General features: G+C 40.2%; 2 protein-coding genes across 3 annotated transcripts in view; one reads left to right on the top strand and one right to left on the bottom strand.

Annotated features, from left to right (window-relative positions):
- Positions 1–16792, top strand: part of TBCD (tubulin folding cofactor D) — a 324749-nt gene that overhangs the window by 41737 nt on the left and 266220 nt on the right. The gene's annotated exons all lie outside the window — the stretch shown is intronic.
- The window catches only part of RAB40B (RAB40B, member RAS oncogene family), a 51365-nt gene that overhangs the window by 34299 nt on the left and 274 nt on the right, over positions 1–16792 (bottom strand). For both annotated transcript variants that reach the window (XR_008869228.1, XM_056553211.1), the window contains exon 2: positions 10419–10681. Coding sequence is in view for 1 of the 2 variants with exons in the window: in XM_056553211.1 (XP_056409186.1) it covers positions 10419–10560 (142 nt within the window). In the remaining variant the exon portion in view is untranslated. The remainder of the gene's footprint in view (positions 1–10418; positions 10682–16792) is intronic.

The following is a 16792-nucleotide window of genomic DNA, read 5'->3' as shown; positions in this document are numbered from 1 at the left end:
GTCACAATTTACAGGGCAGGGGGAAATCTCATCAAATATTCACAATTCTGTTAATTCCCACGGACATGGCGGCTGCGAGTCCCAGCTTGTGAGAGGAGACGGGGGTGACGTCATGGTGTCTGGGATGGCAGCTCCCCGGACTGGTCCGGCAGGTTCTATAGGGGAAGGAAGGGCTGAGCTCCTGCTATCGAGAACAGGGCCCCACCGTAAAGACGGCCGCAGAGCCCCCACCGTAAAGACTGCCGCAGAGCCCCCACCGTAAAGACGGCCGCAGAGCCCCCACTATGCATGATGCAGTGCGTTATGTAGTGTGTGTTACGTGCGAGGTACAGTGCGCGTTACGTGCCATGTGCAGTGTGTTACGTGCCATGTGCAGTGTGTTACGTGCCATGTGCAGTGTGTTACGTGCCATGTGCAGTGTGTTACGTGCGAGGTACAGTGCGCGTTACGTGCCATGTGCAGTGTGTCACGTGCCATGTGCAGTGTGTTACGTGCGAGGTACAGTGCGCGTTACGTGCCATGTGCAGTGTGTTACGTGCCATGTGCAGTGTGTTACGTGCCATGTGCAGTGTGTTACGTGCCATGTGCAGTGTGTTACGTGCCATGTGCAGTGTGTTACGTGCCATGTGCAGTGTGTTACGTGCCATGTGTGATCCATCACAATTTGTAGAAAAGTACAGGATCATATATCAGCAGAACACACCATGATGGCCGCCTCTGAGGCTTCCGATCAGGACGGGCCCCTTCCTCTGCAGGTGAGTGGCTCAGGGGCTGCGCAATTCATGGCAGCCTGTCCTGAAGTAGGGAGATCCTGGATCCCCCATTGTCCTATAAGATTAGACTCCAGTCCTGAAGGAACCCCCCCCCGCACCAGACACCGGGGTCCGCTAATCCGGCAATACACGGCTGCAGACATTGGGCGCGGTGCGATCCGGCTTAGACAGGTGGGAAGGTCCCGGCTGTGCAGGAATTGGGTTACCTGTCACCACACCCTGAACACCGAAGGCTCAGGGTGTCACCGGGATCACGGTACAAATATTACCGCAGCCGAGAGATCCTGAGAAGAGATCACAGCAGGAGGACACAAGGGGCATGATGGGAGCTGTAGTTCTTCAACTAATGCAGAGAAAATGAGTATGAGAGAGTAATAGGCATTTATATCTATAGCAAAGCCTGTATTATAGCGGTATTATAGGTAATAAGGATTAACTCTTTGCACCAAATTAAATTCACGCTGCCTGGAGAGCTCTCACTGATCTCCGACACCACAAATCCGGGAGGAACCCCGACCCAGTCCACCATAAAATAATCAACAAGAGAGACAGGACCTGAGAAACCTGATGAGGTCACCACATTCCTTCCACCCATGTGCTGAGTAATATCACCGCCAAGACACAGTCATAAGTGAACGTGACCAAAAACCTTTTGATTATATAAATATTGTGACCAACATTCATCAAAACAATCAGCGCTCTGCACTTATACTGCCCCCTATATACAAGAATATAAGTACTATAATACTGCCTCCTATATACAAGAATATAAGTACTATAATACTGCTCCTATATACTAGAATATAAGTACTATAATACTGCCTCCTATATGCAAGAATATAACTACTATAATACTGCTCCTATATACAAGAATATAACTACTATAATACTGTCTCCTATATACAAGAATATAACTACTATAATACTGTCTCCTATATACAAGAATATAACTACTATAATACTGTCTCCTATATACAAGAATATAACTACTATAATACTGCTCCTATATACAAGAATATAACTACTATAATACTGCTCCTATATACAAGAATATAACTACTATAATACTGTCTCCTATATACAAGAATATAACTACTATAATACTGTCTCCTATATACAAGAATATAACTACTATAATACTGCTCCTATATACAAGAATATAACTACTATAATACTGCTCCTATATACAAGAATATAACTACTATAATACTGCTCCTATATACAAGAATATAACTACTATAATACTGCCTCCTATAGACAAGAATATAACTACTATAATACTGCTCCTATATACAAGAATATAACTACTATAATACTGCTCCTATATACAAGAATATAACTACTATAATACTGCCCCTATATACAAGAATATAACTACTATAATACTGCTCCTATATACAAGAATATAACTACTATAATACTGCCCCTATATACAAGAATATAACTACTATAATACTGCCCCTATATACAAGAATATAACTACTATAATACTGCCTCCTATATACAAGAATATAACTACTATAATACTGCTCCTATATACAAGAATATAACTACTATAATACTGCCTCTATATACAAGAATATAACTACTATAATACTGCTCCTCTATACAAGAATATAACTACTATAATACTGCCCCTCTATACAAGAATATTACTACTATAATACTGCTCCTCTATACAAGAATATTACTACTATAATACTGCTCCTATATACAAGAATATAACTACTATAATACTGCTCCTATATACAAGAATATAACTTCTATAATACTGCTCCTATATACAAGAATATAACTACTATAATACTGCTCCTATATACAAGAATATAACTACTATAATACTGCTCCTATATACAAGAATATAACTACTATAATACTGCTCCTATATACAAGAATATAACTACTATAATACTGCCCCTATATACAAGAATATAACTACTATAATACTGCCTCCTAGCTGTGAGGTTGTGTGTCTGTGGTTCTCCTGATGTCTGGAGCAAGCCCAGGGCGGGGCCACCCTGGGCGGGGAAGCTCCCCAAGCAAGGCCCAGGCTTCTCGGCCTACACTGGATGAAAACTCCAATGCTCTTTCTGATATGGAGGTAAATCCTAAAGTGGATTTTCCACAAAGAAGTCCTCAGCATGGAAGCACTGCAAGTGCAAAGAAAGAAAGTAAAGACATGGATGTGAGTAAAGTAAAGAAAGAAGCAGCAAGTGTATGTGAGTGTGATATTATACAGTCGGCCGGCCAAGGCTCTCAGCTTGGTGAACAACCAAGAGACTCCAAGAAAGAAACCTCTGTAAGAGACCCAGAGTCTGCTATTCCAGGCCATGATGGTGCACAGGAGCTGGGGCAGAGTGGATCATATGCAGCAGGTGTGCGGCTCCACTCTCCAGCTCAGAGACACAGGAGGACATCTCTGGAGAGACAAACACTGCAAGAGAACCTGCAGAAACAAGATGTGGTCTCCAGCATGACCCGCTCAGGCCGCACCAGATCCCAGGCCAGAGACCTTGATACAGCTGCTCATGGGTCTGATACATTCAAGGAGCCTCAGAGACTGCCCAAACCCCACCAGCAGGGCAAAGAGACCGCCCGGGCACCAGAGCTACAGCTGGCGGAGGAGATCCCTGCTCTGGTGAGGAGGATGGAGGAGCTCAAGCACCTGAAGGGTATGCTGCACATGCAGATAGACTCAGTGTATATGCTAAAGGCTGCAAATCCCCAGTATAAGACTCTCCATGATAAGAGACTGTACACACTCAGCATTGAGCTCGCAGATATTGTAAAGGAGATGGACTGTATACTGGTAAAGATGGGGCCACTGGCAGAGACGTATAAGAACCAGGAACGATTCTCCAACTACAGGCTGAACTTTGAAGCAGACTCCAAACCTGATATAGAACCGGACATCACCCCGGAGGAGCCCCAGCAAGGGACAAGACCCCTCATACAGCCGGCACGGTTCTCTTTCCAGGATGGGGACATATGCAAGTATGGCGAGGAACAACAGCCACAGGAACCTGCAGCTGGGCCTGAGCAGGAGCAGAGACCAACAGAGGCACCACAAGTCCCAGAAGTCCCAGTACATCAGCAGGACATTGGACTTTTACCAGTGTATGAAGGTGATGGGGTGATGGAGCAGAGCACTAATGTTGGGGCACGGACTGGGGGTGTGGATTGTGATAATGTTGGGGCACGGACTGGGGGTGCGGACTGTGATGTTCCTGAGGGGTCGGTGGCTGGAGGGGGTGCACAATCTGTGTGGGGTGTTGTGTCTGATGATGATATAGAGGTGGATGGGACAGGTGTTATTGTACAAAATACTGTGCAGGATTTCCCCCCTTTACCCACAAGCACAGCAAATGTGGCAGGGCCCCCTAGAGTAGACCCCAACCCTGTAAGACAGGACCCAGGTACCCGCCAGGTTCCTCCTAGAAATGCCTGGAGCCGTGGTGCTCCATCATTCACCTCCAGCGCCAATTACACTGGCCAGGCATTTAAAAGGAGGAATGTTGTGCGATTCCGGCACAGAGGTGCCAAGGAGGACCTTCCAGATAGGAGGTTTGTGGTGAGGGAGCTCCTGTGCCACCAGATGGGGTTTGTGCCAGCGGACATCTTGGCAGTAATAAACCTTCCAGATAGACAGGGCTATGATGTCAGCTTTAAGCTCATGTCTAATCTGGATAGGTTCTGGTCCAACTTCCCCAGATTCAGAGACAAGGATGGATGGAGTAAATTCAGTTTTATTCCCATATCCAAGCCAGATACCGTCATCATAAACATCATCTTCTGGAATGAAGCTGTTCCTCCCCAGGACATTGTGGTGTGGCTCCGCAGACATTGTGACCTGGTGTCTGATCTCACCAAGAACAGAGATGATGACGGTATCTGGACTGGAGGGTGGAAGGTCCTGGTGAAGCTGCGCCAACATGGGAACATCACACAACATCTGCCCAACTCCTTCTTCATTGGGAGGGAAAAGGGCGTTTGTTTCTACCCTGGTCAGCCCAGAAAGTGCTTTAAATGTGGTAAACCTGGCCATCTGGCAAATACATGTACAGTGGTAAAATGTAATCTATGTGGGGAAACTGGTCACCTAAGTGCTGACTGCCAGAACATCAGGTGCAATCTCTGTGGTGAGATCGGTCACCCTCACCGGGACTGTCCCAATGCCTGGCACAACATCTGCCGGGAGCTTCCTGATGAGGACCTTGTGGCGGGGGCAGAGGCTGTAGAGGAGGAGATTTTGATATCTGGGTCTATATTAACAAGACAGGAGGTCCAGCCAGACTTGGGTAACACCGCACCAACACCTCAGCAGTTAGAAAACACACAAGGTGGAATGGAGGTTGTCCCACAGGACCAGCAGCAACCGGGGGTATCCTCTTCTGTATCCCCATCTGCATCTGAGGAAAGTAAGGCCCAGAAAATTAAAAGAAGGAAAAAAGACACCTCATCCCGCAGGCCAGAGAGAGAGTATACCACCAGTCAGAAAAAGGTCAACAATGGGGCAGGAGTAATGGTCGTGTCCAACAGATACGAGGTTCTGTCAGAGTTTGACGGTGATTTAGACACAGAGTTAAAAAGAATAGAGGACGAATGTGATGATGACACAAGGGACCAACCCCCAATAAAAAGAAAACCCCAGACTGTAAAAGCTAATGCAGAGTCAGACATGGAGACAGGTGGTGGACAGCGGGACTCAGATTCTGACTTGTGATGATGGGCGTCAGGTCTCTGCTCTTCTTGTACTATCTTATCATGGCTGGGTTTACTTTAAAACTTGCTTCAAGTAATGTGAACAGTATTAAAGTGAAGAGGACACGGCACATAGTTTATGACCATCTTAGATATCTGGACAGAGATGTCATCTTCTTACAGGAGACACGCCTGACTACACTGGGGCACCTACGTGAGGCTGAGAGGGAATGGACGTCTGGTCCCTCTTTCTGGTCACTGGCTGTGGAGCCTTATGCCGGGGTGGCCATATTGTTTACCACCAGGGATGTGACAATACATAGGATGACAGAGGTCATCATGGGAAGGTGTCTGATCCTTGAGGTCACTATACATGGTAGAAGGCTCCGGCTCATAAATATCTATGGCCCGCAGACAGTGACAGAAAGGGTCCAGTTGTTTAATGATGTCAAGCCATATCTGTTTACAGCTGTCCCTGTTATAATGGCCGGGGATTTCAATGTCACTAGGACTTCAGGTGACAGGTCCTCAGGTAGAGCGGTGGCCAGGGACTCAAAAGTCCTTAATAACATGATCTTGCAGTCCGGGTTAAGTGATGTCTTTACACGGGGCGGTAGAAAACCAAAATTTACATACACATGTTCTGACAGGAGCAGTAGGATTGACATGGCGTTTGTGAGTCCTGCAGAAATGGTTAGTGAGATGTGTGAGAAAGTTGTCCCATATTCAGATCATATGGCCTTGGTTTTCTGTTTAGGAGCCACTAAGCGCCCAGATATTGGTAGGGGGCTATGGAAGCTCAACTCTAGTATGTTGGAGGATGACTATGTTCAGACATGTGTTCATTCCTTCATGCAGAGTCAGCTAGAGCGGGTGGACTTCTATGATGATATGGCCGCCTGGTGGGAGGATGTCAAGGATGAGATCAGAACCCTCTTAAAGAGACTGTCCTTTAAAAAGGGGAGGAGTAAGTATGGCCAGTATCTCAAGCTGCGCAAAGAATTGGAGTCACTATATTCGGCGGGTGGGGACCAACAAAGGATAGACCGGCTGAAATCTGAGATAAGGCAGTATCAGTACAGCAGGTATACCTCCCTGGTTCTTGAAAGGGATTATGGGTCCTTAGGGTCTCCTGATCCCTTTGAGAATTGCCGGGAGCGGGTGGCAAATAAATCTGTCACCGGTCTCACTGACTCCCAGGGTGTTTTGCAGGAATCTCGGGAGGGTATCCTGGGGGTGGTGAGATCGTACTATGCTGACTTGTTTCAGAGGAAGGTTTTGGATAGAGACAAGATGACCCAATTCTTGGAGACAACTCCGCTCCCTGATACTAATGATTTGGACTTTTCTCCTTTGACAGCAGAATTGACGGTGGCGGAGGTCAAAGAGGCCATTGATAAGTTACATCTGAAGAAGGCACCAGGTCCGGATGGGATAACAGCAGAATTCTATAAGACATTCAGAGACCTCTTGGCCCCAATCCTCGTGGATGTTTACACAAATTGTCTAGAAAGTCACCTGATGCCTCCATCCATGAGAGTGTCCTCGCTGATTCTGCTGTCTAAAGGTAAAGAGCCGAGTGACATCAAGAACTGGAGGCCAATTGCCCTCTTGAATGTCGACAGGAAGATTCTGGCAAAAATCCTGTTTTCTAGGTTAGTTTGTCTGTCCCCGGCACTGTTGGCAGGCTGTCAGTATGGCACAGTAAAAGGGCGGAACATCTCTGGGGCAGTGATCTCCATAAGGGAGATGTTTGAGAGATGTAAAGCCCTGAGGTGTGGGAGATATGTTGTCAGTCTTGACCAGGCTAAAGCCTTTGACAGAGTAGATCACGAGTATCTATGGGCCACTTTGTCAAAGTACGGTATTCCGGGACAATTCATCGATTGGCTGAAGACTTTGTATTGTGAGGCCGAGAGCTTTCCTCTGATCAATGGTTGGCAGGGTGACACCTTCAGGGTTGAGGCGGGGGTGAGACAAGGTTGCCCACTGAGTCCGCTGCTGTATGTATTTGCCTTAGATCCGTTTCTGAGGTCACTGCAGGAGTGTGGTTTTCAGGGGGTGCCGGTCCCCCACTCCCTGCCCCTGAGTGTTGTTGCCTATGCGGATGATGTGACTGTAGTGATATCTGAGCCTCGTGAGGTGGAGATGTTGTCTATGGCCATCAGAAGTTACTCGGAGGCCTCAGGGTCTCTGGTCAACTTTGAGAAGAGTCAAGCTCTCTGGATATCTGATTCTGATCCAGACTTTGATCTGCCCCAATTTGTGAGAGCCTCCTCCTATATTAAAATCCTAGGGGTCAAATTTGGGAGGGACGATAATGCCAAACTAAATTGGGAAGAGAAGTTGGAAGCCGGAAATGCAAAGGTTCAGCGATGGAAGAACTGGAGGCTGACCTATAGAGAAAGGGTTACAATGTTGAAGACTTACCTGGTCCCCGTCTTCTTGTATGTCTCTGTCGTTTTTCCTTTGCCAGAATGTTTCTCCGCTCGGCTCTTTAGCCTGTTCTTCCGGATGTTTTGGGGGAACAGGTTGAATCTGATAAAAAGAGGGGTCACCTACCTACAGAGGAGAGAGGGTGGGTTGGATATGCTGAATCCAAGGGTGTTCTTTGACTCCATGTTTCTAAAAGTTAATTTTGGTTGCATGGACTCAAACAACAGCTCCCTGTGGGTGAATAGTATCAGGGACTGGATATTGCCTTTTGCAGAGTCTTGGGTGCGAGGCGGCAGTCTCAAGAGGGGGAGATGGACGCGTGACTACCTCCCCCCGTACCTGGAATACGGGCTCAGATGTCTGAAGAGATGGCGCATTGAGAAGTCCTATATAGAGTGTAAGACCCGTAAGGACCTGTATGTCATGGTGTGTAGGACGTTCTTCTATTTACAGCCAGCTCTGAAGGACTGTACATCCGCCATCTTACAGGACAGTCTGAGACTCCTGAATAGTGTTAGGCTCCCGAAAAAATTTCATGACATCGCCTGGCTGTCCTTACACGGCAAACTATTTGTCAGGGGGAATTTAAGATATCTGAGTCTGTCAGATCGCAAGTGTCCCTTGGGGTGTCAGGAGGAGGAGACCATGACACATTTTATATTGGAGTGTTGGGGAGGGCGACACATATGGCAGGCGATATCCAGGAAGCTTAAGATCCTGAGACTACAGACCCTAAAATACCCTGAAATTATATATGGTGTAACATCTAGTGTGAGGGACATTGACCGGGAGACGTTATATCTGATCATCACCGTCATAAAATACTATCACTGGCACACCAGAACCCGCGTGTCCATGTACAGTGAACCCTTCCATGATAGGAGAGCAGTGGACCTGATCATGTCAGAACTGAGGTGGATCAAATGTTTGGAGGTCAGGAAGGATGGGAAAAATCGTTCATTATGGAGGAATGTACATATAGAATAATATTCACCTTCATGATGTTTTTGTGTTGTTATTTATTTATTTTCTCTTTAATGCAAGTGTATGATATATAATACGTGATTATTGTTTTCATTTAGTTTTTGTGGTCGAATGTACTGTAATATTTCTGTTTTTTTTTTTACTAATAAAAATTGCCTCCTATAGACAAGAATATAACTACTATAATACTGCTCCTATATACAAGAATATAACTACTATAATACTGCCCCTATATACAAGAATATAACTACTATAATACTGCTCCTCTATACAAGAATATAACTACTATAATACTGCTCCTCTATACAAGAATATAACTACTATAATACTGCTCCTCTATACAAGAATATAACTACTATAATACTGCTCCTATATACAAGAATATAACTACTATAATACTGCTCCTATATACAAGAATATAACTACTATAATACTGCTCCTATATACAAGAATATAACTACTATAATACTGCTCTTATACACAAGAATATAACTACTATAATACTGCCTCCTATATGCTAGAATATAACTACTATAATACTGCCTCCTATATACAAGAATATAACTACTATAATACTGTTCCTATATACAAGAATATAACTACTATAATACTGCCTCCTATATACAAGAATATAACTACTATAATACTGCCTCCTATATACAAGAATATAACTACTATAATACTGCTCGTATACACAAGAATATAACTACTATAATACTGCTCCTATATACAAGAATATAACTACTATAATACTGCTCCTATATACAAGAATATAACTACTATAATACTGCTCCTATATACAAGAATATAACTACTATAATACTGCTCCTCTATACAAGAATATAACTACTATAATACTGCCCCTCTATACAAGAATATTACTACTATAATACTGCTCCTCTATACAAGAATATAACTACTATAATACTGCCTCCTATAGACAAGAATATAACTACTATAATACTGCCTCCTATAGACAAGAATATAACTACTATAATACTGCTCCTATATACAAGAATATAACTACTATAATACTGCCCCTATATACAAGAATATAACTACTATAATACTGCTCCTCTATACAAGAATATAACTACTATAATACTGCTCCTCTATACAAGAATATAACTACTATAATACTGCTCCTCTATACAAGAATATAACTACTATTATACTGCTCCTATATACAAGAATATAACTACTATAATACTGCTCCTATATACAAGAATATAACTACTATAATACTGCCCCCTATATAAATGAATATAAATACTATAATACTGCTCCTATATACAAGAATATAACTACTATAATACTGCTCTTATACACAAGAATATAACTACTATAATACTGCCTCCTATATGCAAGAATATAACTACTATAATACTGCCTCCTATATACAAGAATATAACTACTATAATACTGCCTCCTATATACAAGAATATAACTACTATAATCCTGCTCCTATATAAAAGAATATAACTACTATACAGTGGATCATGTGATGTATCATACAGCACTTACCCATATTGTAGCCATATGGTGACTCAGTGGCGCCATCCTGTAGACTGGCCAGTATCTCCCCTTTCCCCACATCACTGTCCCCCACAAGCAGAAACTTCAGCAGGAAGTCATAGGCTTTGGCCGGGCTTGCTCTGTGGGTCATTCTCCTTCCTCAGGGGCTCTACAGGTTGCGGGGCCCCTCAGCCCATCATGAGGTCGGGCAGATCTGGGGGTCACACAGAAGACCGGATCGGGAGACACATCCCTGGGATCCAGAGGAAAACCTGAGGGCATGAAAAAAGCATGACATGAGGCACTGAGAGCGCACAACACACACAGCTCCGCTACACCACCACCACCACACACACAGCTCTGCTACACCACACACACACAGCTCTGCTACACCACACACACACACAGCTCTGCTACACCACACACACACACAGCTCCGCTACACCACACACACACACAGCTCCGCTACACCACACACAGCTCTGCTACATCATCACCACCACCACCACACACACATACACTATACATACACACATACGCACCATACATTTACATACACACCATACATAAGCACCATACATACACACCATACATATACATACACACCATACATACGCACCATACATATACATACACACCATACATACACACCATACATATACATACGCACCATACATATACATACACACCATACATACGCACCATACATATACATACACACCATACATACACACCATACATATACATACGCACCATACATATACATACACACCATACATACACACCATACATATACATACACATACACACCATACATATACATACACACCATACATATACATACACACCATACATATACATACATACGCACCATACATACACACCATACATATACATACGCACCATACATACGCACCATACACACCATACATACACACCATACATACACACCATACATACACACCATACATACACACCATACATACACACCATACATTACGCACCATATATATACATACATTCGCACCATACATACACACCATACATATACATACGCACCATACATATACATACGCACCATACATATACATACGCACCATACATATACATACACACCATACATACACACCATACATTACGCACCATACATATACATACACACGATACATACACACCATACATATACATACATACGCACCATACATACACACCATACATATACATACATACACACCATACATATACATACACACCATACATATACATACACACCATACATACACATCATACATACGCACCATACATACGCACCATACATACACTATACATATACACCATACATATACATACGCACCATACATACACATCATACATACGCACCATACATACACTATACATATACACCATACATATACATACGCACCATACATATACGATACATATACATACGCACCATACATATACGATACATATACATACGCACCATACATACACACCATACATATACATACACACCATACACATACATACACACCATACATACACATACACACCATACATACACACCATACATATACATACACACCATACATACACATCATACATACGCACCATACATACACTATACATATACACCATACATATACATACGCACCATACATATACGATACATATACATACGCACCATACATATACACCATACATATACATACGCACCATACATATACATACACACGCACCATACATATACATACACACCATACATACACACCATACATACACTATACATATACACCATACATACACCATACATATACATACACACCATACATACACCATACATATACATACACACCATATATACATACACACCATACACACCATATATACACATACGCACCATACATACACATAAACACCATACATACACTATACATATACACCATACATATACATACGCACCATACATATACGATACATATACATACGCACCATACATATACCATACATACGCACCATACATATACGATACATATACATACGCACCATACATATACCATACATACGCACCATACATATACGATACATATACATACGCACCATACATATACCATACATACGCACCATACATATACATACGCACCATACATATACCATACATACGCACCATACATATACCATACATACGCACCATACATATACATACGCACCATACATATACCATACATATACTATACATATACATACACACCATACATACACACCATACATATACATACGCACCATACACATACATACACACCATACACACCATACATATACATACGCACCATACACACCATACATATACATACACACCATACATATACACCATACATATACATACACATACACACCATACACACCATACATATACACCATACATATATTATACATATGCATACACACCATACATATGCATACACACCATACATACACTATATATACACACCATACATACACCATACATACACTATACATACACTATACATATACACCATACATACACTATACATATACACCATACATACACTATACATATACACTATACATATACACCATACATACATACACTATATATACACACACACCATACATACACTATACATATACACCATACATACACTATACATATACACCATACATACACTATACATATACACCATAAATACACAGCATACATACACTATATATACATACACCATACATACACTATATATACACACACACCATACATACACTATATATACACACACACCATACATACACTATATATACACACCATACATACACTATACATACAAACCATACATACACTATACATATAAACCATACATACACCATACATACACTATACATACATTATATATACACTATATATACACACACCATACATACACTATACACACACTATATATACACACCATACACATACACCATACATATACTATACATATACACCATACATATACATACGCACCATACATATACAATACATATACATACGCACCATACATATACATACATACCATACATATACAATACATATACATACACACCATACATACGCACCATACATACATACGCACCATACATACACACGCACCATACACACACATACACACCATACATATACATACATATACACCATTCATATACATACACATACACACCATACATATACATACATATACGATACATATACACCATACATATACATACGCACCATACATATACATACGCACCATACACACCATACATATACATACGCACCATACATACACACACCATACATACACTATAGATATACACCATACATACACTATACACCATACTATACATATACACCATACATACACTATACACATACACCATACATACCCTATACATATACACCATACATACACTATACACATACACCATACATACCCTATATATACACACACCATACATACACTATATATACACACCATACATACACTATTTATATAGACACCATACATACACTATATATACACCATACATACACTATACATACACTATACACCATACATACACTATACATATACACCATACATACACGCCATACATACACTATACACATACTATACATATACACCATACATACACCATACATACACTATACATATACACCATACATACACTATACATATACACCATACATACACTATATATACACACCATACATATACTATACATACACACCATACATACACTATACACCATACATACACTATACACCATACATACACTATACATATACACCATACATATACACCATACATACACTATACATACACTATACATACACACCATACATACACTATACATACACACCATACATACACTATACATACACACCATACATACACTATATATACACACCATACATACACTATATATACACACCATACATACACTATACATATACACCATACATATACACCATACATACACTATACATACACTATACATACACACCATACATACACTATACATACACTATATATACACACCATACATACACTATATATATACACACCATACATACACTATATATACACACCATACATACACTATATATACACACCATACATACACTATATATACACACCATACATACACTATACATACACACCATACATACACTATACATATACACCATACATACACTATACACCATACATATACTATACATATACACCATACATATACTATACATATACACCATACATACACTATACACCATACATACACTATACATATACACTATACATATACACCATACATACACTATACATACACACCATACATACACTATACATACACACCATACATACACTATACATACACACCATACATACACTATACATACACACCATACATACACTATACATACACACCATACATACACACCATACATACACTATATATACACACCATACATATACTATACATATACACCATACATACACTATATATACACACCATACATATACTATACATATACACCATACATATACACTATACATATACACCATACATATACACCATACATACACTATACACCATACATATACACCATACATACACTATACATACACTATATATACACACCATACATACACTATATATACACATACACCATACATACACTATACACCATACATATACTATACATATACACCATACATATACTATATATACACACCATACATACACTATATATACACACCATACATACACTATATATACACACCATACATACACTATATATACACACCATACATACACTATATATACACACCATACATACACTATATATACACATACACCATACATACACTATACACCATACATATACTATACATATACACCATACATATACTATACATATACACCATACATACACTATACACCATACATATACTATACATATACACCATACATATACTATACATATACACCATACATACACTATACACCATACATATACACCATACATACACTATACATACACACCATACATACACCATACATATACACCATACATACACACCATACATACACTATATATACACACCATACATACACTATACATACACACCATACATACACTATACATACACACCATACATACACTATACATACACACCATACATACACACCATACATACACACCATACATACACACAATACATACACCATACATACACTATACATATACACCATACATACACTATACATATACACCATACATACACCATACATATACATACACACCATACATACACCATACATATACATACACACCATACATATACATACACACCATACATACACTATATATACACACCATACATATACTATACATATACACCATACATACACTATATATACACACCATACATATACTATACATATACACCATACATATACACTATACATATACACCATACATATACACCATACATACACTATACACCATACATACACTATACATACACACCATACATACACTATATATACACATACACCATACATACACTATACACCATACATATACTATACATATACACCATACATATACTATATATACACACCATACATACACTATATATACACACCATACATACACTATATATACACACCATACATACACTATATATACACACCATACATACACTATATATACACATACACCATACATACACATACACCATACATACACTATACACCATACATATACTATACATATACACCATACATATACTATACATATACACCATACATACACTATACACCATACATATACTATACATATACACCATACATATACTATACATATACACCATACATACACTATACACCATACATATACACCATACATACACTATACATACACTCCATACATACACTATACATACACACCATACATACACCATACATACACACCATACATACACTATATATACACACCATACATACACTATATATACACACCATACATACACTATACATACACTCCATACATACACTATACATACACACCATACATACACCATACATACACACCATACATACACCATACATACACACCATACATACACTATATATACACACCATACATACACACAATACATACACCATACATACACCATACATACACACCATACATACACACCATACATACACTATACATATACACCATACATACACCATACATATACACCATACATATACACCATACATACACTATACATATACACCATACATATACACCATACATACACACCATACATATACTATACATACACACCATA

This window comes from Hyla sarda, unplaced genomic scaffold, assembly GCF_029499605.1.
Source record: "Hyla sarda isolate aHylSar1 unplaced genomic scaffold, aHylSar1.hap1 scaffold_259, whole genome shotgun sequence".
In the NCBI taxonomy this organism is placed as follows: Eukaryota; Metazoa; Chordata; class Amphibia; order Anura; family Hylidae; genus Hyla; species Hyla sarda.
This window is presented reverse-complemented; position numbering and strand designations above follow the sequence as displayed.